The 26,253-nt window shown below is 50.7% G+C and overlaps 1 protein-coding gene across 4 annotated transcripts; it reads right to left on the bottom strand.

Annotated features, from left to right (window-relative positions):
- Window positions 1–4,489: 4,489 nt before the first annotated feature.
- Window positions 4,490–25,989, bottom strand: LOC103246571 (beta-glucuronidase). 4 transcript variants are annotated; one of them, XM_073012636.1, is made up of 12 exons: window positions 25,655–25,988; window positions 23,932–24,117; window positions 23,440–23,624; window positions 23,112–23,254; window positions 19,403–19,590; window positions 18,316–18,468; window positions 17,926–18,104; window positions 17,695–17,841; window positions 13,200–13,284; window positions 11,394–11,570; window positions 8,140–8,275; window positions 4,490–4,867 (listed from the first exon to the last, which is right to left on the bottom strand). In XM_073012636.1, the coding sequence occupies exons 1-12, from the start codon at window positions 25,862–25,864 to the stop codon at window positions 4,701–4,703; spliced, it is 1,956 nt and encodes a 651-aa protein (XP_072868737.1). In that variant the 5' UTR covers window positions 25,865–25,988; the 3' UTR covers window positions 4,490–4,700. The 4 variants fall into 4 exon arrangements, with proteins under 4 accessions (XP_072868737.1, XP_072868739.1, XP_072868740.1 ...); XM_073012638.1 differs by lacking the exons at window positions 23,440–23,624; window positions 25,655–25,988 and having other exon boundaries at window positions 23,932–24,044; XM_073012639.1 differs by lacking the exons at window positions 23,112–23,254; window positions 23,440–23,624; window positions 25,655–25,988 and having other exon boundaries at window positions 23,932–24,103.
- Window positions 25,990–26,253: the final 264 nt, after the last annotated feature.

Genomic DNA, 26,253 nt, shown 5'->3' on the forward strand with positions numbered 1-26,253 from the left:
GAGGGAGAAATTTCACTCTGTATTCTGCATATTTCCGTTTTGCTGGATTTCTAGAGAAGAATATGAAGTATAAGCCCAAATGCAAGGCATTTTCCCTTAAAGGCAAAGAGCCTAAGGAAAGCCTTTAATTAGATTAACTTTTGAAGATAGAGGTGCTACAGCCAAATTTTTGTTTTACCATTAATGCCATGGTATATACATATTTTAAATCATATGTATCATATGTGTTTTTTCATTCGCATTTTTTGACTTGCATTTAGATGCTTCACATGCTTTTTAATGTTGGTGTCTTTGTTGGCCAACACAGTGAAACCCATCTGTACTAAAAATACAAAAACCAGCCAAGCGTGGTGACGCACACCTGTAATACCAGCTACTTGGGAGGCTGAGGCAGGAGAATTGCTTGAACCCGGGAGGTGGAGGTTGCAGTGAGCTGACATCACGCCATTGCACTCCAGCCTGGGTGACAGAGCGAGACTCCTTCAGGAAAAAAATATATATATATATAAAATGTTACACAAAGAAAAATCTGTGCCACCCCTTCCCTTTTCCCCTGGTTTCCACTGCTCCTCAGCCCCAACTGGTAGCTTGTTACTGTTTTCGAGTTTCTTTTTGCATATATGAGAAAGTACATATACACAATCTTAATTTTCTTCCTTTTTAAAATATAAAAGGCAGATGCTATACCCACTGTACTATCCTACAGCTTGCATGTTCTTTTCTTTTTTTGCTTGATGGATATACCATGGGGATTTTTCCATATCAGTTTATTAAATGTCTTCATTCTTTTTTACAGCTGCAGAATAATCCATTGCATAATTGTACCATCATTTGTTTAGAGTTACAGCACATTTTAAATTCCATTGGGAATTTTGCCCTGAGCCACAAGTACCTAGTTGCATTACGGTAGTATTGAACGGAGAGCTGGCATTTATACACTATTCTAAGTACTTTAACCCTGCATTATCTCAGCTCATTTAATTGTCCAGCAGTCTTGGGAAGTAAGCATGATTGTTATCCCGATTTTACAGTTGAGAAAAGAGAGGCATGGAGGAAGAAATAACTTGCCCGTCTCATTTTGAAATTAACTTTCTTAGATAAAATTGTGACCGCATTAATTTTGAAATGTTAGTTGTTTAGCATAGGTGAAGTCAGCAAACTTTTTCAGTAAAGGGCCTGGAGAAAATTGACTTTGCCAGTTGCTGCAGCCATTCAACTCTGCCTTCTAGCGTGAAAGCAGTCACAGACATTACATAAATGAATGAGCATGGCTGAGTGCCAATAAAACTTTATTTACTAAAGCAGGTAGCTGGCCAGATTTGCTAGTCCCTGCAGTAATTCAGCAGCACCTTAGTCTTGAAGTGCCCTATGAAAGCATCTAGTCCCGTGGCTGTGGCCGAGCCAGCCCAGCCAGCCCATAGGCGTCTTCTTGTTGCTTTTCTTTTTGCCAACAGGCACCGGGATTTCAGCTCTTTAATTCACTTCTTTAAACCTGCTCCCACCGGTTATTTTGTTCCTGTTTCTGTTATCCTTACCCATGAGTCATTGGGTAGGAGGGCCGTTTAACATGCTCTGCCTTCTCTGTCCTTGAAAATAAATGCACATATTCTCCATACTGTTGGCCACAGGAAACTAAAAACAATACATGTGAAGATAAGAGTCCAGAATTCAGGTGCTTTTTTTCCTTTTATTATTATTATTATTTTGTTGTTGTTGTTGAGACAGAGTCTCACTCGGTGGCCCAGGCTGGAGTGCAGTGGTGTGATCTGGGCTCACTGCAAGGTCGGCCTCCTGGGTTCACGCCATTCTCCTGCCTCAGCCTCCTGAGTAGCTGGGACTACAGGTGCCCGCCACCACGCCTGGCTAATATTGTTGTATTTTTAGTAGAGACAGGGTTGCACCATGTTAGCTAGGATGGTCTCGATCTCCTGACCTTGTGATCTGCAAGCTTCGGCCTCCCAAAGTGCTGGGATTACAGGCTTGAGCCACCGCACCTGGTGCCCTCCCACCTTTTTTTTTTTTTTTTTTTTTTTTTTAGACAGAGTCTCATTCTGTCCCTCAGGCTGGAGTTCAGTGGCGCAATCTCGGCTCACTGCAACCTCCGCCTCCTGGGTTCAAGTAATTCTCATGCCTCAGCCTCCCTTGTAGCTGGGATTACAAGCATACAATACCATGCCCAACTTTTTTTTTTTTTTTTTTTTTGTTATTTTTTAGTAGAGACGGGGTTTCACCATGTTGGCCAGGCTGGTCTCAAACTCCTGACCTCAAATGATCTCCCTGCCTCGGCCTCCCAAAGTGCTAGGATTACAGGCATGAGTGACCGTGCATGGTTTTAGGTGCCTTTTTGTATTGAGAACCTGGGGTTAGCACACATGTCCACCATTTTTCTTGATCAGTTTTGACCCACATGGAGCCAACGAGCTTTTAAATACGGTTTCCCTTATCCACCTCACCTCTCATTGTGGATTTTTAATCAATTGGATCTAAACATGGAAAAGCAATTTTACTTTCCACAGATGGGGAGGCTATAGTGAAAACCAGAGAAGGTTCTCACCAAATGCGTGCAGCTCGGAAGAAAAAGGTTGTGGTCCTCATGTCCCTTTATTCATTTGGTGTCTCGGGGCTGTTGAGTTATAAGTCAGCTTCATTGCTTAATGTGATTGTGAGACTGCATGTTTGCTTTGTGTGCATATTTTCAACTAGGTTAGTTTGTGAAATTAGTAATATTTCACCTGAAAGACTGAGAAATCAAAAACATTGCAGCTATAAAACTGGTATTTGGCCGGGCATGGTGGCCCACGCCTGTAATCCCAGCACTTTGGGAGGCTGAGGCGGGAGGATCACCTGAAGTTAGGAGTTGGAGACCAACCTGACCAACATGGTGAAAGCCCATCTCTACTAAAAATACAAAAATTAGCCAGGCATAGTGGCACGTGCCTGTAATCCTGGCTACTTCGGAGGCTGAGGCAGGAGAATTGCTAAAAAAAAAAAAAAAAAAAAAAAAAGTCAAAAAACTGGCATTTTGCTAGAGTCAACCTGTATAATTTTAACCGAAGCAGACCAGTATTTCTGTTCTCAATTTTCAGAGTTTGGTAGGAAGATCAGTATTCAAACACCGCAGCAAGTCACACAGTGTTAGTCCTTGTCACTCAGAAAGCCTCTCTCCAGCGCCAAGGCCTGATTGAGCCCGAGTCTCTTCTCTTACAGGCATGACAGCAAGCGCCGTGGCGGCTTTGATCCTCATGACATCCTCCATCATGTCGGTCGTGGGGTCCCTGTACCTGGTCTACATTCTGTACTTTGTGCTGAAGGAGTTCTGCATCATCTGCATCGTCACGTACGTGCTGAACTTCCTTCTTCTCATTATTAACTACAAACGACTAGTTTACTTGAATGAGGCCTGGAAGCGGCAGCTGCAGCCCAAGCAGGACAGATGTCCGACGGACTCTGCCCTGACAGTCTCAAGCCCCTTTTCCATTCAGTTTATTTTGCAGCAGGTTTTTATGTATTATATTATATATAGTATACATATAATATATATTGGAGCTATAAAACGGCATTTGGCCGGGCATGGCGGCCCATGCCTGTAATCCCAGGACTTTGGGAGGCCGAGGTGGGTGGATCACCTGAGGTTAGGAGTGGGAGACCAACCTGGCCAACATGGCCAATATATTTTATATATAGTATATATTATATATAATATATATTTTATATATAGTACATATTATATATAGTAATATATTTTATGTATTTTATAATATATATGTTTATATAGTTTATAATTATATATTTATATATTATATATGTTTTATGTGTGTGTGTATATATATTATATTTTTTCAAAGCATATACTTCAAATCAGAACTGATGCACCATCCTTGCCTTACTAGAGCCCGTGAAGAGAGGGAGGAGAGATTCCTTAAGGAAAGACTGTGCTCTGGGAGGGGGTAGGTGGCGTCATTTCGGGGTGTAAAGCCATGGAATGCTGATTTGTAGGCAGAGTTGTTTAAGGAGGTCTTGTCACACTCAGTGGCATCCGTTATGATAAAGCCAATGGGCGTTTACACTCATCTGCCCGTTTCTGTCAAGACCCTATGGCTGAGGTCAGAACGATGTCCTGGGAGAACCAGTTACCTCTAACCTTCCCGTTCAGACACTGCCAGCTGAACTATGTGGAAACTGGCTCACAGACCCTGCTAAGTGCTGCAGCATGACAGCGTTTCTATGAATTTGTTGGTACATGTGGGACTTTAGCTCATCTGAGTCGTGGAACAGCAGCTGTGAAAGTCTTCTACTCACTCCCTGTCGAGGCTGGCCCGGTTTGCTACACAAACACGGCGGCCCTAGGACCGTGGGGCTATTTCTGCAGATGCCCTCTGGAACCAGCTGCTCTGAACATGGTGGGGGTGTTGGAGCAGCAGTTTCTCCAAAGTCCACACATAGTTAAGGCTCTGAAAACAGCGCGACGCACAGAAATGATTTCAGATGCTTTTCAGTAGCCACTTTCATGCCAACTCTTTATTTCCATACTAGAAAATCTTTTATTTCCACCTTGTGTTCCCTGCTAGCACAGATGACCATAAAACCCAGGCCAGAAACGTTCAGGTCTGCCGTGAACAGTCCAGGAGGCACTTGTTCTGCTGCTGTGGAGGTCGCCCTGACTCGGGGAGGAAGGGACACGCAGGTGGTGTCAGTCTTGCTCAAGTAAACGGGCTGTTTTCCAAACACTGTGACTTGGCTACTGAGTGGGGATACCTGGTTTCATTGGCAATCTTCCAGTATCTCTCTCGCAAAAGGAACGCTGCACTTTTTGGTTGTCTCTGCCGAGTGAAGACCCCCTTTTTATTCCCCAGCACTCTCAGCGGTGCTAAAAAAAAAAAAAAAAAAAAAAAAAAAAAAAAAAAAAAAAAAAAAAAAAAAAGACACAGAGTGATTCAGATGACTTCTGATGGGTCAAGTTAGAACCACACTGGAGCCAAGGTAGGCACTACATAGAAATGTCTTGTTTTTTTTTTCTTTTGAGATGATCTCACTGTCCCCCAGGCTGGAATGCGGAGACACAATCATAGCTCCCTGTGGCCTCAACCTCCTGGGCTCAGGCGATCCTCTTGCCTCAGCCTCTCAAGCACCACCATGCCCGGCTGATTTTTTTTTTTTTTTTTTTAGTAAAGACAAGATCTCATTATGTTTCCCAGGCTGGTCTCAAACTACTGGGCTCAAGCAATCTGCCCTCCTCAGCCTCCCCAAAGTGCTGGAATTATAAGCACGAGCCACCATGTTCAGCCAAATGTCCTCTTATAGTTTCAGGATGCTTGCTGTGAAGTGACAATTTATGGGCTGAAATATTTAAGTACCACTGCTCTGCTCAGACACCCGGGTTCCCTGGTGTGTTAATTCCTCGTTTTCTACTCTGTTAGGGGAAATACCCAAAACAGTGGCTGGGTGTGGTGGCTCATGCCTGTAATGTGGATCACCTGAGGTCAGAAGGTCGAGACCAGCCTGTCCAACATGAGGAAACCCCATCTCTACTAAAAATACAAAAAAACAGACCAGGCGCATTGGCTCATGCCCATAATCCCAGCACTTTGGGAGGCGAAGGCAGTTGGATCACAAGGTCAGGAGTTCAAGACAAGCCTGGACAATATGGTGAAAGCTGGTTTCTACTAAAAATACAAAAATTATCCGGGCATGGTGGTGGGTGCCTGTAGTCCCAGCTACTCAGGAGGTTGAGGCAGGAGAATTGCTTGAACCCAGGAGGCAGAGGTTGCAGTGAGCTGAGATTGTGACTGCACTCCAGCCTGGGCAACACAGTGAGACTCCTTCCCCCCACCCCCCCAAAAAAAAAGCACCAAAAGTTTATCTTTTAATTGCAAAATAAGGTTTACATGCTGGCTTCTCAGTTGTCTGGTAACTAGGTAGGCAGAGGGCTGTGGGTATCTGGGACAGTTACCCTTCAAAACACTTGGGCCTTTCTGAAGAGACAGCGCCGAGTGGGAGCCAGGGTCCTGACCAACCACAGGTGCCTATGTGGGACCCACTGGTGGAGCTCAAAGCCCTCTGGGGCCAACGTCCAGCATGGCAGCACCCACCACCGGTGGTCATTAGGCCTGAGCTGAGCCTGGAGGGGAGCACAGCTAGCATCGAGCTATCAGAACTGTGCTCTCAGGACACTCTCCGTCCCCGGTGAGACCACCAGTAAATGGAAATGTTAAATGGAAAGGAGACCTTCCCCACCAAAAGGTTCAAGACTGTTTCTTCCACCAGTGAACACAGGCACCGCCAAGTACTTTGTCAAATGCAGCCCTTACAACACCCACAAGGTGGCGGCATTATCTCCACTGGACAGGTTCATGATAAGCTTAGGCTACTTGCCCATCGTGATGCAGCTCATTTTTTTCTTTTTAAGACCGAGTCTCAGCCCGCCATGGTGGCTCATGCCTGTAATCCTACCACTCTGGGAGGCCGAGGCGGGCGGATCACCTGAGGTTGGGAGTTCAAGCACAGCCTGTCCAACATGGAGAAACCCTGTCTCTACTAAAAATACAAAATTAGCTGGGTGTGATGGCGCTTGCCTCTAATCCCAGTTAATCGGAAGGCTGAGGCAGGAGAATTGCTTGAACCCGGGAAGTGGAGCTTGCAGTGAGCTGAGATAGCACCACTGCACTCCAGCCTGGGAAACAAGAGCAAAACTACATCTCAAAAAAAAAAAAAAAAAAAAAAAAAGTCTCACTCTATCATCCAAGCTGGAGTACAGGGTGTGATCTTAGCTCATTGCAACTTCTGTCTCCCAGATTCAATCGATTCTCATGCCTCAGTCTCCCAAATGACTGGTACTACAGGCATGCGCCACCACGCCTGGTTAATTTTGTATTTTTAGTAGAGACGGGGTTTCTCCATGTTGGCCAGGCTGGTCTCAAACTCCTGACTTCAGGTGATCTGCCCACCTCGGCCTCTCAAAGTGCTGGGATTACAGGCGTGAGCCACCGCGTCCAGCCTGCAGACCATTTCTTATCACATAAAGCCTCACGCCTCTCCACAAAACTGCCATCACGGATGTCCCCAGAAACCATTTATTGCAGGTGCCACGCAGAGGAGAGCTTCCTGTTCTCCTTTTCCCTTTCCCTCTTCCTTCTCACCTCATCTTGTTCATTCATTCATCCCTTTTCCACTCTCACTTTTAAGCTTTAACCTTTCAAAGGCCTGTCTTCCCCGGTAAGTAATATAATTCCCACCATTACCATATCCTTCTCCAACCCACCAAACTGCCATCCTGAGTTTACAGTAAGTCCATAAACTAAGAAATGGGACACATTCATTGCGAACATGGCAGCCCCTCATCTGTCCCCTTGTGAGAACACAGATCTTATTCTCTTTGAAGACCAATTTTGTTTTTTAAAGGCAGGTCTCGCTCTGTTGCCCAGGCTCTCGCGCAGTGGTGCAATCACAGCTCACTGCAGCCTCCAACTCCTGTGCTCAGGTGATCCGCCTGCCTCAGCTTCCCAAGCAGCTGGGACTACAGGCACACACCACCACGCCTAGCTAATTTGTTTTTGTAGAGATGGGGTCTTGCTATGCTGAACAGGCTGGTTTTGAACTCCTGGCCTCAAGCGATCCTCCCAGCTTGGCCTCCCAAAGTTTTGGGATTATAGGCATGAGCCACCATGCCCAGCCTGAAGACTTTTAAATGCTGCCTCATTCAAGATGCGTTGAAACTCACCTGTATTCACTTTCGCAAGTGAGTAATGTACAACAGCCTGAAATATCTTAAGCTTCTCAGGCTTTGTACCCTACTATGGAATAATGAGTGTTTCCCAAAAGTAAATCCATAATGAGGTCCCGTTTTTCCTTCCTCCCTGGCTATGAAATAGACAAGAACAAGGCAAGCTAGCCATTTCCGTCTCACCATAGCTGACTCTCCTGTTTGCTTTTTGACCACATTTGGGAGGCGGGGGCCTGACTGCTTTCCTGCTTCCTAAGCACAACTTACTTTTCCTACGAAATTCTCAACGCAACCTACATGGATTAAACCAGCTTCCCCACTGTTTCCAATATTCTTACAATCGAAATGGCCAGCATTGGCAAGGCAACCTGAAAAAATAAGGACGGGTACCTTATCCCAGGAGCCAAACTGCCACTTACACTGTTCAGTCATGAAATCGGCAAAATTCCAGATGAGCTCTCCAACCACGTACTTTCTGCGTTTTTGATCCAGAACCACATGGTACTGCTCTAGCAGACTCTTCTGGTACTCTTCAGTGAACATCAGAGGCGGGTCCTGGGATTCAAGGCAAAGAGAATAAGAGTCAGAACTGGCAGAATTGTAAAGTTCGATAAAAATAAAGATCCACTTGATGGTGACCAAAATATCTGTCCTCGCAGGGGCTATAGTGACTGCAGGACTCACTGATGCTGGGGTAAAGACAGCCAGGGAAGGATGTAACCCAGAATAAAAAAGGAGGTTTAAAAAGAAAACAACCTTAATGAGCAACTGCTTTATTTATAAACATAATTTGATACTCGCTTTACATTACTTTTCCACCTCTATCCGCTGGTACAGTCTTAAGGCTACACTACACTACAGGTAAAAATATGTCTTTGGGTCAGGTGCAGTGGCTCTTGCCTGTCATCCCAGCAGTTTGGGAGGCTGAGGTGGGAAGACTGCTTGAGCCCCGGAGATCAAAGCAGCAGTGAGCTGTGTTCACAACACTGCACTCCAGCTTGGGTGACACAGCAAGACCCTGTCTCAAATAAATAAATAAATAAATATAATTAAATTAAACTAGGCTGGGCATGGTAGCTCAGGTCTGTAATCCCAGCACTTTTGGAGGTCGAGGCAGGAGGATCACTTGAGCCCGGAGTTCAAGATTAGTCTAGGCAATACAGTGAGACCCAGTCTCTACAAAAAGCCTAAATATTAGCCAGGCGTGGTGGCGCACGCCTGTGGTTCCAGCTACTTTGGGGGCTAAGGAGGGAGGATCGCTTGAGCTCAGGAGGGTGAGCAGTGAGTTGTGATTACGCCACTGCACTCCAGCCTGGGCAACAGAGTGAGGCTGTCTCAAAAAAAATTCTTTTAAACTAAATCAATTCAGTTATCCTAGTCATATATCAACACCTCAGTAGCCATATGTAGCTAGTGTGTACCATTTCAGACAGTGCGAATGTAGAACATTTCCATCATTGCAAGAGTTTTTTTGTTTTTTTTTTTTGAAACAAAGTCACCCAGATGGGAGTACAGTGGTGCCATCAGAGCTGAATGCAGCCTCGACCTACTGGGATGAAACAATCCTCCAACCTCAGCCTCCCAAGTATCCTGGACTATAAGCACTCACAACCATGCCTAACTAATTTTAAATTTTTTTGTAGAGATGGGGTCTGTGTTACGCAGACTGGTCTCAAACTCCTGGGTTCAAGAGATCCTCTGACCTTGGCGTCCCAAAGTGCTAGCATTCCAGGTGTGAGCCACCAGGCCCAGCACTGCAGAGGTTCTATCAGCACTGACCTAGACCCTCTCGAGAGTTTCTTAAGAGTTTAGAGCTGGGACTTGGCGCGGTGGCTCATGCCTGTAATCCCAGCACTTTGGGAGGCCAAGGCGGGTGGATCACTTGAGGTCAGGAGTTCAAGACCAGCCTGACTAACATGGTGAAACTTCATCTCTACTGAAAATACAGTATTAGGTGGGCGTGGTGGTGCGTGGCTGTAATCCCAGCTACTTGGGAGGCTGAGGCACGAGAATCACTTGAAACTAGGAGGTGGAGGTTGCAGTGAGCCGATTGCACCACTGCACTCCAGCCTGGGCGACAAGAGCGAAACTCATCTCAAAAAAAAAAAAAAAAAAAAAAATTCAGAGCTGGTTACCTTTTCAAAAAGGATGAGCAAGCGAGCATATCCATGAGCCAACTCCCCCTGCTTAACTAGTTTGCAGAAGTGGCATTCTGTAAGCATGATAAATTTAAGGGTGCAAACAGAACAGCATAGTCCACTGTGGGTGGCTATTCCCTGTGTGTCAACGGGAGTCCCAGGAGCTATGACAAACAAGTGTGAGCTGGCTGGGGTGGGAATGAGGGGCTGGATGGGGTTCAGCAATCCACATGAAAAAAAAAAACCTCACAAAACAAACCAACATATCTTTAGTGAGGACAAAAAAATCAGATGGATTAAAAAAAATGGGGACAGGCTGGGCATGGTGGCTCATGCCTGGATTCCCAGTACTTTGGGAGTCCAAGGCAGGAGAATCACATGAGGCCAGGAGTTCCAGACCAGCGTGATAGCGAGACTCCATCTTTACAAAAAAAATTAAAAATAGGCTGCCCATGGTGGTGATGCCTGTAGTCCCAGCTACTCAGGAGGCTGAGGCAGGGGAATCGCTTCAGCCCAGGAGTTGAAGGTTGCAGTGAGCTATGATGGCACCACTGCACTCCACCCTGGGCAACAGAACAAGACCCTGCAGAAGAGAAAAAAAAAAAAAAAGAAAAGGCTAGCACAGTGGATCACGCCTGTAATCCCGGCACTTTTGGAGGCCAAGGCGGGAAGATCAGTTGAGTCCAGGAGTTTGAGACCAGCCCGGACAATATAGCAAGACCCTATCTCTAAAAAATAAACATTTTTAAAAAAGAATCGTTTAGTTGGTGATTATGTTGCCAACATGGGAATTCCAGGTAGAAGAAACAGCTCAAGCAAGAGCGGGAGAACAAACGAGGGCAGTGGAAACAGATCAGTGGCCGGGAGTGAGGGGAAAAGAGGATGAAAACCCAGGAGAGAGCAGAGGACACTGAGTGTCCTGACCAGGGTTCAGGGCTTTGTCCTATGGGCCTGGGGGAGCCGATGACAGGACTCCCAAAATTGTCACCTGTGGCTGGCGCAGAGGCTCACACCTGTAATCTCAGCCCTTTGGGAGGCTGAGGCAGGAGATCACTTGAGCCCAGGAGTTCAAGATCAGCCTGGGCAACACAGCAAGACCTCATCTCTACAAAAGTAAAAAAATTAGCCAGGCATGTTGGCATGTGCCTATGGTCCCAGCTACTCAGGAGGTTGAGGTGGGAGGATCACTTGAGCCCAGGAGGTTAAGGCTGCAGTGAGCAGTGATCACACCACCACACTCTAGCCTTAGTGACAAAGAAAGATCCGGTCTCAGACGCAAACAAATACAAATTTGGATTTGCTAGAAAGACTACTTGGGCACAGGTGACAGGAGGCTGTCTAGAAACAAAGCCGGTAAGGAGGCCACCTCTGAGGACCAAGCAAAGGGGGCCGAGGCGAACGTGGATGAGGCAGAGGGAGGAGAGCCCAAAGCTGAAGTGAGGGGAGCAGTGCAGTGGGCGCAGGGCAGGCCGGGGGAGGTGAGTGACATCTCTGCCTCGAGAGAAAACACAAACAGAAAGCTCAACACTGCTTACCTGGTGAAACCCAACAATCGTTTCCGCTCCATACTCGCTCTGAATAATGGGCTTCTGATACGTCTTATACCAGTTCTCAAACTGGGTGGTAAGCTGCCGCTGAATCAACTCCAGGTGCCCATAGTCGTGATACCAAGAGTAGTAGCTGTTCAAACAGATCACGTCCACATACGGAGCCTAGGACCAGAGCGGCAGGGACCGTTCAGCACCCACAAGACAGCATGACTCAGCACTCACACACTGTGGGGGCTTCTCTGACAGAGAAGGTAAGAAGGGGATGTAATCCCAGCACTCTGGGACGCTGAGGCAGGAGGATGGCTTGAGGCCAGGAGTTCGAGACCAGCCTGGGCAACACAGCAAGACCCCAGCTCTATAGAAAATAGTAGTAAGAAAATTAGCAGGGCACGGTGGCTCATGCCTGTAATTCCTGCACAATGGGAGGCCAAGGTGGGAGGATCGCTTGATCCCAGGAGTTCGAGACCAGCCTGGGCAACATCACAAGTCCCCATTTCTACTAAAAACAAAAAACAAACAAACAAACAAAACACCTAGAACGGGAAGAGCTGCCTCCTGGGCCTGAGAACATGCAAGTACACCAATTGAGATCCTGAAATTACCCTGCTCCATAGGCAGGAAACATGGTCACACAGTGGCCCAAAGGAGGCAGGCCAGTCACTCCACGGTGATGCTCATGACATGCGCAGCTGGGAAGGGCTGTGAGAGGCACAGCAGCTGCCAACGCACGGTCCTCAGCCAAAGCCCAGGGCTCGCGCCACTGGAACTGTGTCCTCTCCAGGCAGCACTCCCATCCTCGGGCTTCCCCTCACCTTGCCCTGGAGAAGCGTTCCCACCCGAGGGGCCGATGAAGTCATTCTCACAGAGAATCTTTTGTTTTATTTTGGAGACATAGTCTCGCTCTGTCGCCCAAGCTAGAATGTTAGTGGTGCGATCTCAGCTCACTGCAACCTCTGCCTCCCGTGATCAGGTGCTTCTCGTGCCTCAGCCTCCCGAGTAGCTAGGATTACAGGTGCGCGCCACCACGCGTGGCTAATTTTTTGTATTTTTGGTAGAAACGAGGTTTCACCAGTTGGCTGGGCTAGTCTTGAACTCCTGACCTCAAGTGATCCGCCTGCCTCAGCCTCCCAAAGTGCTGCGATGATAGACGTAAGCCACCACGCCCGGCTGTCACAGAGAATCTTGAGGCAGCTTTCAAGAGGGAGCGCTGTGGGCTGTAGAGGACTTGCAAGAGTCCATCCTAGGAGCAGGGCAGGGAAGACCGAGTAGGACCACCCCCAGCTTCAGCAAAGCAGTGCTCACGGCTGAGCAGCAGAAGCTTCTGTGTCCAACTGGCTAGTTTCTAATGTGTCCTGAACATACTTCTTTCTAGTAAAAATGCTGGCTGGGTGCGGTGGTTCACACCTGTAATCCCAGCACTTTGGGAGGCAGAGGCGGGGCGGATCAAGAGGTCAGATAAGAGACCATCCTGGCTAACATGGTGAAACCCCATCTCTAGTATAAATACAAAAAAGTTAGCTGGGTGAGGTGGCGGGCACCTGCAGTCCCAGCTACTCGGGAGGCTGAGGCAGCAGAATGGCGTGAGCCCTGGAGGCGGAGCTTGCAGTGAGCTGAGATCGCACCACTGCACTCCAGCCTGGGCGAGAGAGCAAGACTCTGTCTCAAAAAAAAAACAAAATAAAAAAAACCCAGACTGGCAGCGCATGGTGCTTTCCAGCTGTTCCAATGAGCAGGTTTCAGGACGAGCCTAGGCAAGGCAGGGAGAAGTGGGATGGGGGCTCCCAGGCTCACCCCCTTGTCTGCTGCATAGTTGGAGTTGGTCACAAAGGTCACAGGCCGGGAGGGGTCCAAGGCTTTGGTGTGAGTGATCACCATCCTGTCCACAAAAGGCAGAAGACACGGGTTCTGTCGGTCCAAGGGCTCAGACACCCTCCCATCCTCTCTGTCCCATCTTCCCCCGCCAGAACACCACACGGGGCCAGGCAAGATGGCTCACACCCGTAATCCCAGCAGTTCGGGAGGCCGAGGCAGGTGGATCACCTGAGGTCAGGAGTTCAAGATCAGCCTGGCCAACATGGTAAACCCCTTCTCTACTACAAATACAAAAATTAGCCGGGCATGGTGGTGCGCATCTGTAACCCCAGCTACTCGGGAGGCTGAAGCACAAGAATCACTGGAACCCGGGAGGTGGAGGTTGCAGTGAGCCGAGATCGCGCCACTGCACTCCAGCCTGGTCCACAGAGCAAGACCCTGTCTCAAAACAAACAAACAAAAACAAAGGGGAAAAAAAAAGCATGGAGCTGCTGCTTTCTTCCCTAACTGGAGATGTATTTTAAGTAAGGGCACATGTTCCTCTAGTCCTAGACCGAGCTCTCTAACATCACTCTTTCTCCCCCTGTCTCTGAATCCTATCTTCCCAGAGGTTAGCCACCCTTCCAGGTACACAGAGCCGAGGCCACTGGGCTGAACACTGCTAAAAATGAGGTTGACTCCCTGAAACAGCTCTTGAACACAGGAGTGGATGGGTGCAGAATTGGGTGGGGTATTTATTAATGCATCAAGCAAACAGGGGCACTCCCTGGAAAGTAGGCATGGGGCTGGGTGCGAGGTGCTCAGCAGTGACTCAAATCTAAGTCCACAGGTCCTGGGCAGTGGGAGTGGAGACGTATGCACAGAGAAATGGTGCAAGAGCCGGGCACGGTGGCTCACGCCTAGAATCCCAGCACTTTGGAGGCTTACTAGAGACCAGCATTTCAAGACCAGCCTGGGCAACAGAGCAAGACCTGGTTTCTACAACAAATTTAAAAATTAGGGGCGGGCATGGTGGCTCATGACTGTAATCCCCCCAGGACTTTGGGAGGTTGAGGCAGATGGATCATGAGATCAAGAGTTTCAGACCAGCCTGGCCAACATGATGGAATTCCATCTCTACAAAAAATAAAAAAAAAAACTAGCCAGACATGGTGGCACACACCTGTAATGCCAGCTACACACGAAGCAAAAGAATTGCTTGAACCCAGGAGGTAGAGGTTGTAGTGAGCCGAAATCACACCACTGCTCTCCAGCCTGGGCAACAGAGCAAGACTCCATCTTGTGAAAAAAAAATTTAAACTTAGCCTGGCATGGCAGTGCACGCCTGTGGTCCCAGGCATTTGGGAGGCTGAGTGGGGAGGATCGCTTAAGCCCAGGAGGCCGAGGTGGCAATGAGCCGTGACTGCACCACTGCACTCCAGTCTGGGGAAGAGCGAGACCCTGACTCTGAAAAACAAACAATGAAAGAAATGTTTCAAATGGAAGTGACAAGTGGTGGCAGGAATTGGGCTCTGCTAGACAATAAACATAACTTGGACCGGAGACTCAGGGACAGCCTCTTAGAAGAAATGACCCTTAGGAAGGGTGCAGTGGCTCATGCCTGTAATCCCAGCAGTTTGGGAGGCCAAGGCGGGTGGATCACCTGAGGTTGGGAGTTCAAGATCAGCCTGACCAACATGGAGAAACCCCGTCTCTACTGAAAATACAAATTAGCCGGGCATGGTGGTGCATGCCTGTAATCCCAGTTACTCGGGAGGCTGAGGTGGGAGAATTGCTTGAACCCAGGAGGCAGAGGTTGCGGTGAGCCGAGATCGCGCCATTGCACTCCAGCCTGGGTAACAAGAGCAAAACTCCATCTCAAAAAATAAATAAATAAATAAGAGGAAATGGCCCTTATACTGAGTAGAGTTAACCAGGAGGGATGAAGGGAAGAAAAACCCAACAGAGGGACCCGTCCGTGCTCAGAGCTCCCAGCACCCACCCAAGTCCTCCACAGTATAGACTTTTTTTTTTTTTTTTTTTGAGGCAGGGTCTTGTTCTGTCACCCAGGCTGGAGTGCAGAGGCCTGATCTCGGCTCACTGCAACCTCCGTCTCCCAGGTTCAAGCGATTCTCCTGCCTTAGCCTCCGAAGTAGCTGGGATGAAAGGCGCGCACCACCATGCCTGGCTAATTTTTGTATTTTTAGTAGAGACGGGGTTTCATCATGTTGGTCAGGCTGCTCTTGAACTCCTGACCTCGTGATCTGCCCACCTCAGCCTCCCAAAGTGCTGGGATTACAGGCGTGAGCCATCACACCTGGCCCTTTTTTTTTTCTGAGAAACAAAATCTCACTCTGTAGCCCAGGCTGGAGTACAATGACATCAGCTCGGCTCACTGCAACCTCTGCTTCCCGGGTTCAAGCAATTCTCCTGCCTCAGCCTCCCAAGTAGCTGGGATTACAGGCGTCCACCTTCCCGCCCAGCTAATTTTTTTACTTTTAGTAGAGATGAGGTTTCAATATCTGTTGGCCAGGCTGGTCTCCAACTTTTGACCTCAGGTGATCCACTCACCTTGGCCTCCCAAAGTGCTGGGATTACAGGCGTGAGCCACCACGCCCAGCCTAGACTGTTGTTGAAGCCTGTTTTCCTCCTTCCTCGGTTCATTTCTCCTTTTATGCCCTCCCCAATCATTGCTCTACCCATCCGAAGGCTGTGACTGGCACAGATCAGAACAGAACCCCCTACCTCAAGTTCCAAACCCACACTCTCCAACAGCCAGGCTCTCAGATGGGACGCTTCAAAGCCTTGGGACAGCCTGGCTGAACCTCTCCAGCCTGGGTGGCTCCCTCCAAATCCTGCCTCAGAAAACAGGCATCTCCTCTGGCCACCTCCCAAAGAAGCCTGTCTGGAAGCCTCAAACACCTGCTCCTGGAAGCCTGTACTCTTCCCCTTCCCTTCGCAACAAACGTCCTGTCCACCCAGTCCTGCTGAGCACACCCTGTGGCCTGAGCTCTGAATTGTCCATGGCCCAGGCTGCGACAACTTCTCAGAGCCTTCTGCCTGCTGCAGACTTGGCTCAGTCCAAAGCACTGCATGAAATTGGGGTGTGCTGTATGAGTCAAGAAGCATTTCTACCACCTCTGCTGCCTCTACTGCGAGTGAAAAACCTATTCTGAACGCTGAGTTAGAACTGCACGATTGTAAGGAAGAAAAGGGGGCCAGCAGTGGTTCACACCTGTAATCCCTGCACTTTGAGAAGCTGAGGCAGGAGGATCACTAGAGGTCAGGAGTTCCAGGGCAGCCTGGCAAACATGGTGAAACCCAGTCTCTACTAAAAATACAAAAATTAGCCGGGCACGGTGGCTCCCACCTGTAATCCCAGCACTTGGGAGACCGAGGTAAGTGGATCTCCTGAGGTCAGGAGTCCAAGACCAGCCTGGCCCAACATAGTGAAACCCCGTCTCTACTGAAAAATGTAAAAGTTGGCCAGGCGCAGTGGCTCACGCCTGTAATCCCAGCACTTCGGGAGTTTGAGGCGGGTGGATCACGAGTTCAAGAGATCGAGACCATCCTGGCAAAAATGCTGAAACCCTGTCTCTACTAAAAATACAAATATTAGCAGGGTGTGTTGGTGTGTGCCTATAGTCCCAACTACTCAGGAGGCTGAGGCAGGAGAATCACTTGAACCTGGGAGGTGAAGGTTGCAGTGAGCCGAGATTGTGCCACTACACTCCAGCCTGACCACAGTGAGACTCCATCTCAAGAAAAAAAAAAAAAAAAAGGAAAAGTTAGCTGGGCGTGGTGGCCCATGCCTGTAATCCCAGCTACTCAGGAGGCTGAGGCTGGAGAATCGCTTGAACCAGGGAAGCAGAGGTTGCAGTGAGCTGAGATCATGCCCCTGCACTTCAGCCTGGGCAACAGAGGGAGACTGTATCCAAAAAAAAAAAAAGAAAAAGAAAAAAAAAGAAAAAATTAGCTCGTCACGATGACACACATTTATAATCCCAGCTACTTGGGAGGCTAAGGTGGGAGGATCACCTGAGCCTGGGAAGTCAAAGCTGCAGTGAGCCAACACTGAACCACTGCACTCCAACCTGGGCAACCAGAGTGAGAACCTGTCTCAAAAAAAAAAAAAATAATAACCAGGCTAGGCACAGTGGCTCATGGGTGCCTGTAATCCTAGCTACTCAGGAGGCTAAGGCAGGAGAATCACTTGAACCCGAGAGGCAGAGGTTATAGTGAGCGGAGATCACCCCACCACACTCTAGCCTAGGCAACACAGTGAGACTCCATCTCAAATTTAAAAAGTGGGGAAAAAAAAAAAAAAAAAAAAAAAAAATTTGGGTGGGTATTTGGTCCCTGAATGTCCAGGTATAGACGGCCTTGCCATTGGGCTGGACGGGAGGCTGATCTTGAACAGCACACGCCCACCCCAGCCAGCCGCCTGCCAGGGTCTCCTCCCCAACCTAGCCGAGGGCAGGCAGGGGGCACTCACTTCAAGTAGTAGCCGGCAGATTCTAGGTGGGACGCAGGCTCGTTGGCCACAGACCACATCACGACGGCGGGGTGGTTCTTGTCCCTGCGCACCACTTCCTCCATCACCCGCATGTGGTTCTGCAGGGACACGTTGTTGAAGAACTGCCTGCAGGCCAGGAGGGAAGGGACAGAGGGTCATGGTGCAGCTCACGGGCTGGGCAGGCGGAGCAGGTGCACAGCAGGAACTCACGGCAGTGCCAGGCCCACGCCAGGACACTCATCGATGACCACAATCCCATAGCGGTCACACATCTGCAGCACTTCCTCGGCGTAGGGGTAGTGGCTGGTGCGGAAGGCGTTGGCACCAAGCCAGCGAAGCAGGTTGAAGTCCTTCACCAGCAGCGGCCAGTCGAAGCCCTTCCCTCGGATCTACGGGACAGCAGAGCCGAGTGATCCCTGTCCCTGTCGAAGCTGCACTTCCTCTGAGAGCCGGGACCCTGGAGAGCCACCCCAAGAGTCCCCTCTCCATTTGGAGCCATTTGCCTCATTGCCCTGAGCTGCCCTCAACTGCAGGGCACAGGGAAGGTGAAAGTGGAGGGTGACCAGAAGCAGCCCCAAGGATCCAGGAGCCCCAACGCACGTCCGCATCCTCATGCTTGTTGACACCGTGGAAATAGAAAGGTTTCCCATTGATGAGGAACTGGCTTTCGGTGACAGCCACAGTGCGGATCCCCACAGGGAGTGTGTAGAAGTCAGACACAGGCCCCGGTGACATCTGTGCAGTCAGCCGCACCTACAACAACCAAAGCACCAGGTGTGAGCACCCCAACAGCCTGAGCCCTCTGCCAGGAAGGCCCCTCGTGCACCCCAGCAGCTGCCCCTGGGCCTGTAAGCAGAGATGCAGCAATCAGAGGCTCTGCTTTTCCCTGGCTGACCCTGGGACCTGCCCTTCAAAACGGGGTCTTCCCCTTGACCAGACAAGGAGGCTCATGCCTGGAGTTCTCACATTTTGGGAGGCTAAGGCAGAAGGATCACTGGAGTCCAGGAGTTCAAGACCAGCCTGGCAACAGCCTGAGACCTCATCTCTATAAAAAAAAATTTTTTTGAGACAGTCTCACTCTGTCCCCCAGGCTGGACTGCAGTGGTGTGATCTCAGCTCACTGCACCCTCTGCCTCCTGAGTTCAAGCAATTCTCCTGCCTCAGCCTCCCGAGTAGCTGGAATTACAGGTGTGCACCACCATGCCCAGCAAATTGTCATATTTTTAGTAGAGATGGGGTTTCACCATGTTGGCCAGGCTGGTCTCAAACTCCTGGCCTCAGGCCATCCACCCACCTCAGCCTCCCAAAATGCTGGGATTGCAGGCATGAGCCACTGTGCCCAGCTTACAATTTTTTTTTCTTTAATTAGCCAGGCATGGCACCATGTGCCTGTAGTCCCAGCTACTCAGGAGGCCAAGGTAGGAGGATTGCTGCAGGCTGAGAGCTCAAGGCTGCAGTGAGCTGTGATCAGGCCACTGCACTCCAGCCGGGGTGACAGAGTGAGACCATCTCAAAAACAAAACAAAAAACAAAACAAAACAAAACTGGGCCTCCCACCAAGGGTGAGAAACATCAGAAAGCTCAGAGGACCACGCTGCCCGTTCACCTGTCCTGGGCTCCTGCTGAAGTCAAGGTCACCAGATGCGGGCAAAAGACCTCCCTTGGGCAAGCCCCAAACCACCATTACCTCCAACGAGTACAGATAGGCGGGGCGTTCGTGCATCAGGTATGGCCACCAGAGCCTGGCACCCGGCACCTTCAGCTGGCCCTGGGTGCCTGTCCCGTTCGCCACGAGTTTGTTTTCTGCATCCAGAAGACGAACTTCCAACTCGAACAGGTTACTGCCCTTGACAGAGATCTGGTAATTCACCAGCCCTGCGAGAAACGAGAGAGAGCAGGGCTGAGGGAGGGACACGACCTGAGTGGCACAAACGGGAGTGCCCTGCAGCCACTGCTGCCAGGCAGCCATTTGTTTCTGTTGCTTTTTTTTTTTTAATTTTTTAAATTGTTTTTGTTTTTTTTCTTGAAACGGAGTCTCAATCTGTTCCCCAGGCTGGAGTGCAATGGCATGATCTCGGCTCACTGCAACCTCCACCTCCAGGGTTCAGGTGATTCTCCTGCCTCAGCCTCCCAAGTACCTAGGATTATAGACATGCACCACCATGCTCGGCGAATTTTTATATTTTTTAGTAGAGATGGGGTTTTGCCATATTGGCCAGGCTGCTCTAGAACCCCTGACCTTAGGTGATCCACCCGCCTTGGCCTCCCAAAGTGCTGGGATTACAGGTGTGAGCCACCGCACCCAATGCTTTTTTTAATTTAAAAAAAGATTTTTTTTGGCCAGGCACAGTGGTCACACCTGTAATCCCAACACTTGGGGAGGCTGAGGTGGAAGGATCGCTTGAGCCCAGGAGTTCAAGACCAGCCTGGGTAACACAGGGAAACCACTTCTTCCCTAAAAACACAAACAATCAGCCGGGCGTGCTGGTGCATGCTTGCAGCCCCAGCTACTTGGGAGGCTGAAGTGGGAGGATTTGTTGAGCCAGGAGTTCGGGGCTGCAGTGAGCTATGATCTTGAGGCAGGGTAGGTAGTCAAGAAGTGACTGTGTCCTTTGGACATGCCAGCCACGGCGTTGAGACACGTGACGTGTGAACACGCATGTACAGCTACTGCGCATGTGCAGCACCCAGAGGACAGCCCAGAACGTGCTTACAGTAACACCTCTTCCCAGCTCCTTAGGAATTCATCATGGAAGACTCCAAGAAAGGGAGTTTCCCCAGTAATAATCGGCGCTGTCTCATCCTTACGAGCAGCCTGTCCTGAATTCTGTGTCTCAGGGTAAACCGTGTATTTTGCACTTCATTATTTTTTTTGAGTTGGGGTGTTGCTCTGTCACCCAGGCTGGAGTGCAGTGTTGCAATCTCAGCTCACTGCAACCTCCACCTCCCGGGTTGAAGCAACTCTCCCATCTCAACCTCCTGAGTAGTTGGGATTGCAGGCTCACACCACAATGCCCAGCTAACGTTGGCTAGGCTGGTTTGAACTTCTGAGCCCAAGTGATCCACCCACCTCGGCCTCCAAAAGTGCTGGTATTATAGGCATGAACCACTGCACCCAGGCTATTCTAAACTTTACTTCCAAAATACTTTTCCTGGGCAATAAATTGCTCTATGTTGCATTGCGTTTGCTGTGTGATTCTTTTTTCAATTGTTTTTTATTTATTTATTTTATTTTTTCTCAGACAGGGTCTCACTATGTTGCCCAGGCTGGTCTGAAACTTTTCAGTTTAAGCGATCCACCCACCTTGGATTCCCAAAGTGCTGGGATGACAAGCATTAGCCACCACACCCAGCCTAAATTTGTTTTTCTTTTTCTTTTTTTGAGACGGAGTCTTGCTCTGTTGCTCAGGCTGGAGTGCAGTGGCGCAATCTCGGCTCACTGCAAGCTCCCCCCTCCCAGGTTCAAGCCATTCTTCTGCCTCAGCCTCCAGAGTAGCTGGGACTACAGGCACCTGCCACCACACCCAGCTAATTTTTTTTGTATTTTTAGTAGAGACGGGGTTTCACTGTGTTAGCCAGGATGGTCTCGATCTCCTGACCTCATGATCCGCCCGCCTCCCAAAGTGCTGGGATTACAGGCGTGAGCCACCGCACACGGCACCTAAATTCTTTTAAACTTAGAACTGCAGCCTTATGACAGCTGTCAATAATCTTGCCACTGCACTCCAGCCTGGGTGACAGTGCAAGGCCTCATATTAGGAAAAGGAAAAGGTAAGTTTTTTTTTAATTTATTTTTTTGACATGGAGTCTCTCTCTGTCACCCAGGCTGGAGTGCAGTGATGTGATCTTGGCTCACTGCAAGCTCCGCCTCCTGGGTTCACGCCATTCTCCAGCCTCAGCCTCCTGAGTAGCTGGGACTACAGGCGCCCGCCAGCACGCCCGGCTAATTTTTTGTATTTTTAGTAGAGATGGAGTTTCACCGTGTTAGCCAGGATGGTCTTGAGCTCCTGATTTCGTGATCCGACTGCCTTGGCCTCCCAAAGTGTTGGAATTACAGGCGTGAGCCATGGCGCCCGGCCTGAAATATGTACATTTTGAAAAAGAAAAAAACTTAAAACAAAAATTTTTCATAAATACAGGATATCCCAGTGGCTCATGCCTGTAATCCCAGCATTTTGGGAGACTGAGATGGGTGGATCCCGAAGTCAGGAGTTGAACCAGCCTGGCCAACATGCTGAAACCCCATCTCTACTAAAAATACAAAAATTAGCTGGGCATGGTGGCATACGCCTGTAATCCCAGCTGTTCAGGAGGCTGAGGCAGGAGAATCGCTTGAACCTGGGAGGCGGAGGTTACAGTGAGCCAAGACCATACCACTGCACTCCAGCCTGGACAACAGAGAGAGACTCCATCTCAAAAAAAAAAAAAAACCAAAAAAACCCCCCCAAAAAAACAAAAAAAAAAACCTGGGTATGCCCCAGCTGGGTGCAGTGGCTCACGCCTGTAACCCTTGCATTTTGGCAGGCCAAGGAGGGTGGATCACCTTAGGTTAGGAGTTCAAGACCAGTCAGACCAACATAGTGAAACCCCATCTCTACTAAAAAAAATACAAAAATTAGCCGGGTGTAGTGGCAGGTGCCTGTAATCCCAGCTACTTAGGAGGCTGAGGCAGGAGAATTGCTTGAACCCAGGAGGCAGAGACTGCAGTGAGCCGAGATCACACCACTGCCCTCCAGCCTGGTGACAGAGCAAGCCTCCATCTCAAAAAAAAAAAAAAAGAAAGAAAGAAAAAAAAAGAAAGACAGGGTCTCCCTCTGTTGCCCAGATCAGAACGCAGTGGCACAGTCATAGCTCACTGCACCCTTGACCGCCCAGGCTGAAGTGATTTTCCTGCCTCAGCAGCTGGGACTACCGGTATGCATCACCATGCCTGGCTAATTTTTTAATTTTTTGTGGTGATGGCCTTGCTGTGTTGCCCAGGCTGGTCTTGAACTACTGGCCTCAAGAGATCCTCCTATCAGGGCCTTCTTGCAAAGTGCTGGATGACAGGTATGAGCCATCGTGCCCGGACCCCCGAACCTGCCTGTTCCTTGAGCATGACATGTAGCAAGGGGAGCTGGAGTGAGAGCAGCACAGTGGCGAAGGGACACGACTGCCACCCTGAGCTGTGTGACGTTAGGCCAGACCCCTCTTCTCCAAGGGAGGTCAACCACACGGGTGATTTCGGGAGCCCGTGCCCACTCAGACAGCCTGGAATTTAGCTTTGTAGGTGGATGGGAACCTGTGAGGGTTTAGAGATGCTGGGAGCACCTTTTTCCTGGGAGAGCTTTCCAAACAGGGAACAAACAGAGCCACCCTGGGCCCCGCTGAGGGAGGATCCTACCAGAAGCCCTCACCAGTGTCGTGCTGCACGCCGGTGGTGACAGTGATGTCATCGATGTAGGCGGTGGGTGTCGTGTACAGAAGCACAGACCGCTGCAGTCCCGCGTAGTTGAAGAAGTCAAAGTATGTATTCTGGACAAAGTAACCCTTAGGATACCTAGGGTGGGAGGACTGTGGTTCGCTGGGCCCTTGCCCTGGGTCCCTTGACCTCAGCTCACATGCCTTCCCAGCCTCCCCAGATCCAGGGCCTCCACTCTGCAAAGGCCACCCTGTCCCTAGCAGGAAGACCACGGGGTGGGGCGGGAAGGTGGGTGCGTGCAATGGAAGCAGGATGGTACCCACTTGGAAATGTCGGTCAGGTATTGGATGGTCCCTGGTGGCAGGGTGGTGGAGGTGAGTGTGTTGTTGATGGCAATAGTGATGCGGAGCTGGGAGGACAGGGGCCCCACCTGGACCAGGTTGCTGATGTCGGCTTCAAAGGGGAGGTAGCCCCCCTCATGCTCTAGCGTGTGGACCCCATTCACCCACTGCAGACACAGGAGACATGGGGAGGGGGTGGCAGGTCAGGGCATAAGGAGTTGCCCAGCTGTCGGGCACTCCCTCACATATCCAACAGTATGGGGCTCTGGGGCCTGCCCACTAGATGGGAAGAATGGCATCCCAATGGGGTAGATCAGGCCACCTATCCCCCTACACAGGGCACAGCACCCAAGGCAGGGCACGGCCCCCCACCATCCCACCCCGGCAGACAGGCTGTGGTTGGCAGTTGGGGGTCCCATGCTGGTCGGCAGCCGTGCCCACCCACCCGCCCTGCCTGCTCCTGGCCGCACTGACCACGATGGCATAGGCGTGGGCACTGCCAATCCTCAGCACCACTCTTGTGCTCAGGTCCTGGGTCCATCGCTCCGGCAGGATCACCTCCCGTTCATACCACACCCAGCCTACAAAATGCCGCAGACGCCAGTCCTGGCTGATGTCATTGAAGCTGGAGGGAACCGGCATGTCCAGGGTGGGGCCTGACTGTGGAGAGAAAGGCCGGGCTCAGCTCCTAGGCCCCCAAAGGGATCCGGGACCAGTGTGCTGCACAGCTGTGTCCCAGGCTTAGTGCAAAAGCCCTGACACATTGTGAGGACTCTTGGCGGAACAGACAGATAACTTGCTGATAACAGGTCAACTGCCAGGGCGGTTTGTGCACCTGGGCCAGGGGAGCCAGGAGTTCCTCCTCAGAGTGGATGGGGCCCAACAGCTCCCAAGACAGGAGCGAGCCCAGGGCCACATCCCAGCCAGAGGCAAGAAGGTTCAGACCCATGACTAAGGCAGATGGCCCATTGCATGTCACAGGGAGGAAGGCTGGTTGGGGGGATAGGGGGGAGCATTGCTTAGGACACTGTGAGTGGGGCCCACACTGGCACCCAGCCCCCTCCTCTCTCCCTCCTGTACTGAATGCTGCAAAGTCAGAAAAAGAGGATGTAGACCAGGCAAAAGCAGCCCAGACCTCACCCGGTTCCGCTTCTCTGCTGACCACATCCGAGTCAGGAGGGGAACACGGGTGGTGTCCTTGGCCTGATGTCACGTCCTATCCTCTATCTGAACCTTAAAAACCAGAAAGCTGACCTCAGGACGTCTAAACTGTTCCCTCCTCCCAATCCCCGGGCCCAGCTCTGTGCAGTGCATGCTGCTGTGCCAGGGGAGTGTGTGGGTGGTTCCTGCCTGTAATCAGCACTTTGGGAGGTCCACATGGGAAGATGGCTTGAGGCCAGGAGTTCGAGACCATCCTGGGTAACTAGTGAGACCCTATATCTTTTAAAAAAAAAAAAAAAAAGTCTCACTGTGTCGCCCAGGCTGGAGTGCAGTGGCATGATCTCAGCTCACTGCAACCTCTACCTCCTGGGTTCAAGCAATTCTCCTGACTCAGCCTCCCAAGTACCAGGGATTACAGGCGTGAACCACCACACTTGGTTAATTTTTATATTTTTAGTAGAGACGAGGTTTCACCATGTTATGTTGGCCAGCCTGGTCTCAAACTCCTGGCCTCAGGTGATTCACCCGCCTCCGCCTCCCAAAGTGCTGGGATAACAGGTGTGAGCCACTGAGCCCGGGTAAGATTTTTTGTTTTGTTTTGCTTTTTAGCCAGGCGTGGTGGCCCCAGCTAAACTGCGGGACGGGAGAATCGAGTGAGCTCAGAAGTTAGGATGGTGCCACTCTCCTCTAGCCTGGGAGACAGGTGCAAACTCAGTCTCAAAAAACATTTTTTTAATAAAAAATAAATATTAAAACGAAGGACACTGCACAGGCTCAGCCTTCGCCTCAGGAAGGGGTTCGGCAGGAGTCTTTTCTCCTCCAGCCTCCTCCACCCCGGCCCTCCAGAGTGCCCCCGTTCCCCCGTCCCCCCGTCCCCCCGTCCCCCAACCCCGCGCCCCCTAAGCCCGTTGACCTTTAACCTCCTGCAGGCTCCCAGCTCCGGGAAGCCCAGGGGAAGGAGCCTGTGGGGGCCCGGGATCCCCTACTCCCACCGCCGGGCTTCCGGACGCCTCCCGGCCCTGCCCCGAGATCGCACCTCCCGCAGCGGCCGCCGGTACCACTGCTCCTCAAAGCCCCGGCGTCGGTTGTCGGAGAAGTCGGCGCGGAAGCTCCAAAGGCCGTCCAGCTCCTTGCGCTCCCGCGACTGGCTCTCCCGGGGGTACAGCATCCCGCCCTGCAGCGCCAGCGCGCAGCCCCACAACAGCGGCCCAAGCACCGCCCAGGCCATCGCCAAGCCCCGGGCCATGCTTTCCGCTCGCCTACTCCCCCGCTCCCCTCTCCGTCACTGTCTGCTGGGCTAAGAAAAGCGCGGGAGGTGCCCGTAGGGCGGCTCGCGTGACGCGCCGGTGGCGTGACGCGCCTGAAGCCTTCCGCGCCATCTTGGTTCAGGACGAGTGCCAGGCCTGGAGGGGCGGGGCGGGGCGGGGCCGGGAGCGGCCCAGTGGGGCCTGTGGCTGGAACCCCAGGCTAGGCCTTTGGGGAAACGGGACCCTCACCCTCAGCCCCAGCCAAGAAGGGCGAGGTCTGCTCCCCACCCCGGCCCAGGCTGGACGATCCAGGGTCGCAGGCCAGAACAGAACCCCTGAGATCGGTGGGATCCCCCTGTTTCGTCAAGGAGCACCTCCACTTGCTTTC

This window comes from Chlorocebus sabaeus, chromosome 28 (assembly GCF_047675955.1).
Source record: "Chlorocebus sabaeus isolate Y175 chromosome 28, mChlSab1.0.hap1, whole genome shotgun sequence".
Taxonomy (NCBI): Eukaryota; Metazoa; Chordata; class Mammalia; order Primates; family Cercopithecidae; genus Chlorocebus; species Chlorocebus sabaeus.

Coding starts and splice junctions, on each gene's coding strand:
- LOC103246571 (XM_073012636.1), bottom strand. CDS start 25,864: ATGGCCCGGGGCTTGGCGATGGCCTGGGCGGTGCTTGGGCCGCTGTTG. Junction 23,255..23,439: donor TACCTGACCGACATTTCCAA/GTGGGTACCATC, acceptor CTCCCACCCTAG/GTATCCTAAGGGTTACTTTG. Junction 11,571..13,199: donor ACTATGCAGCAGACAAGGGG/GTGAGCCTGGGA, acceptor CTCTGGTCCTAG/GCTCCGTATGTGGACGTGAT.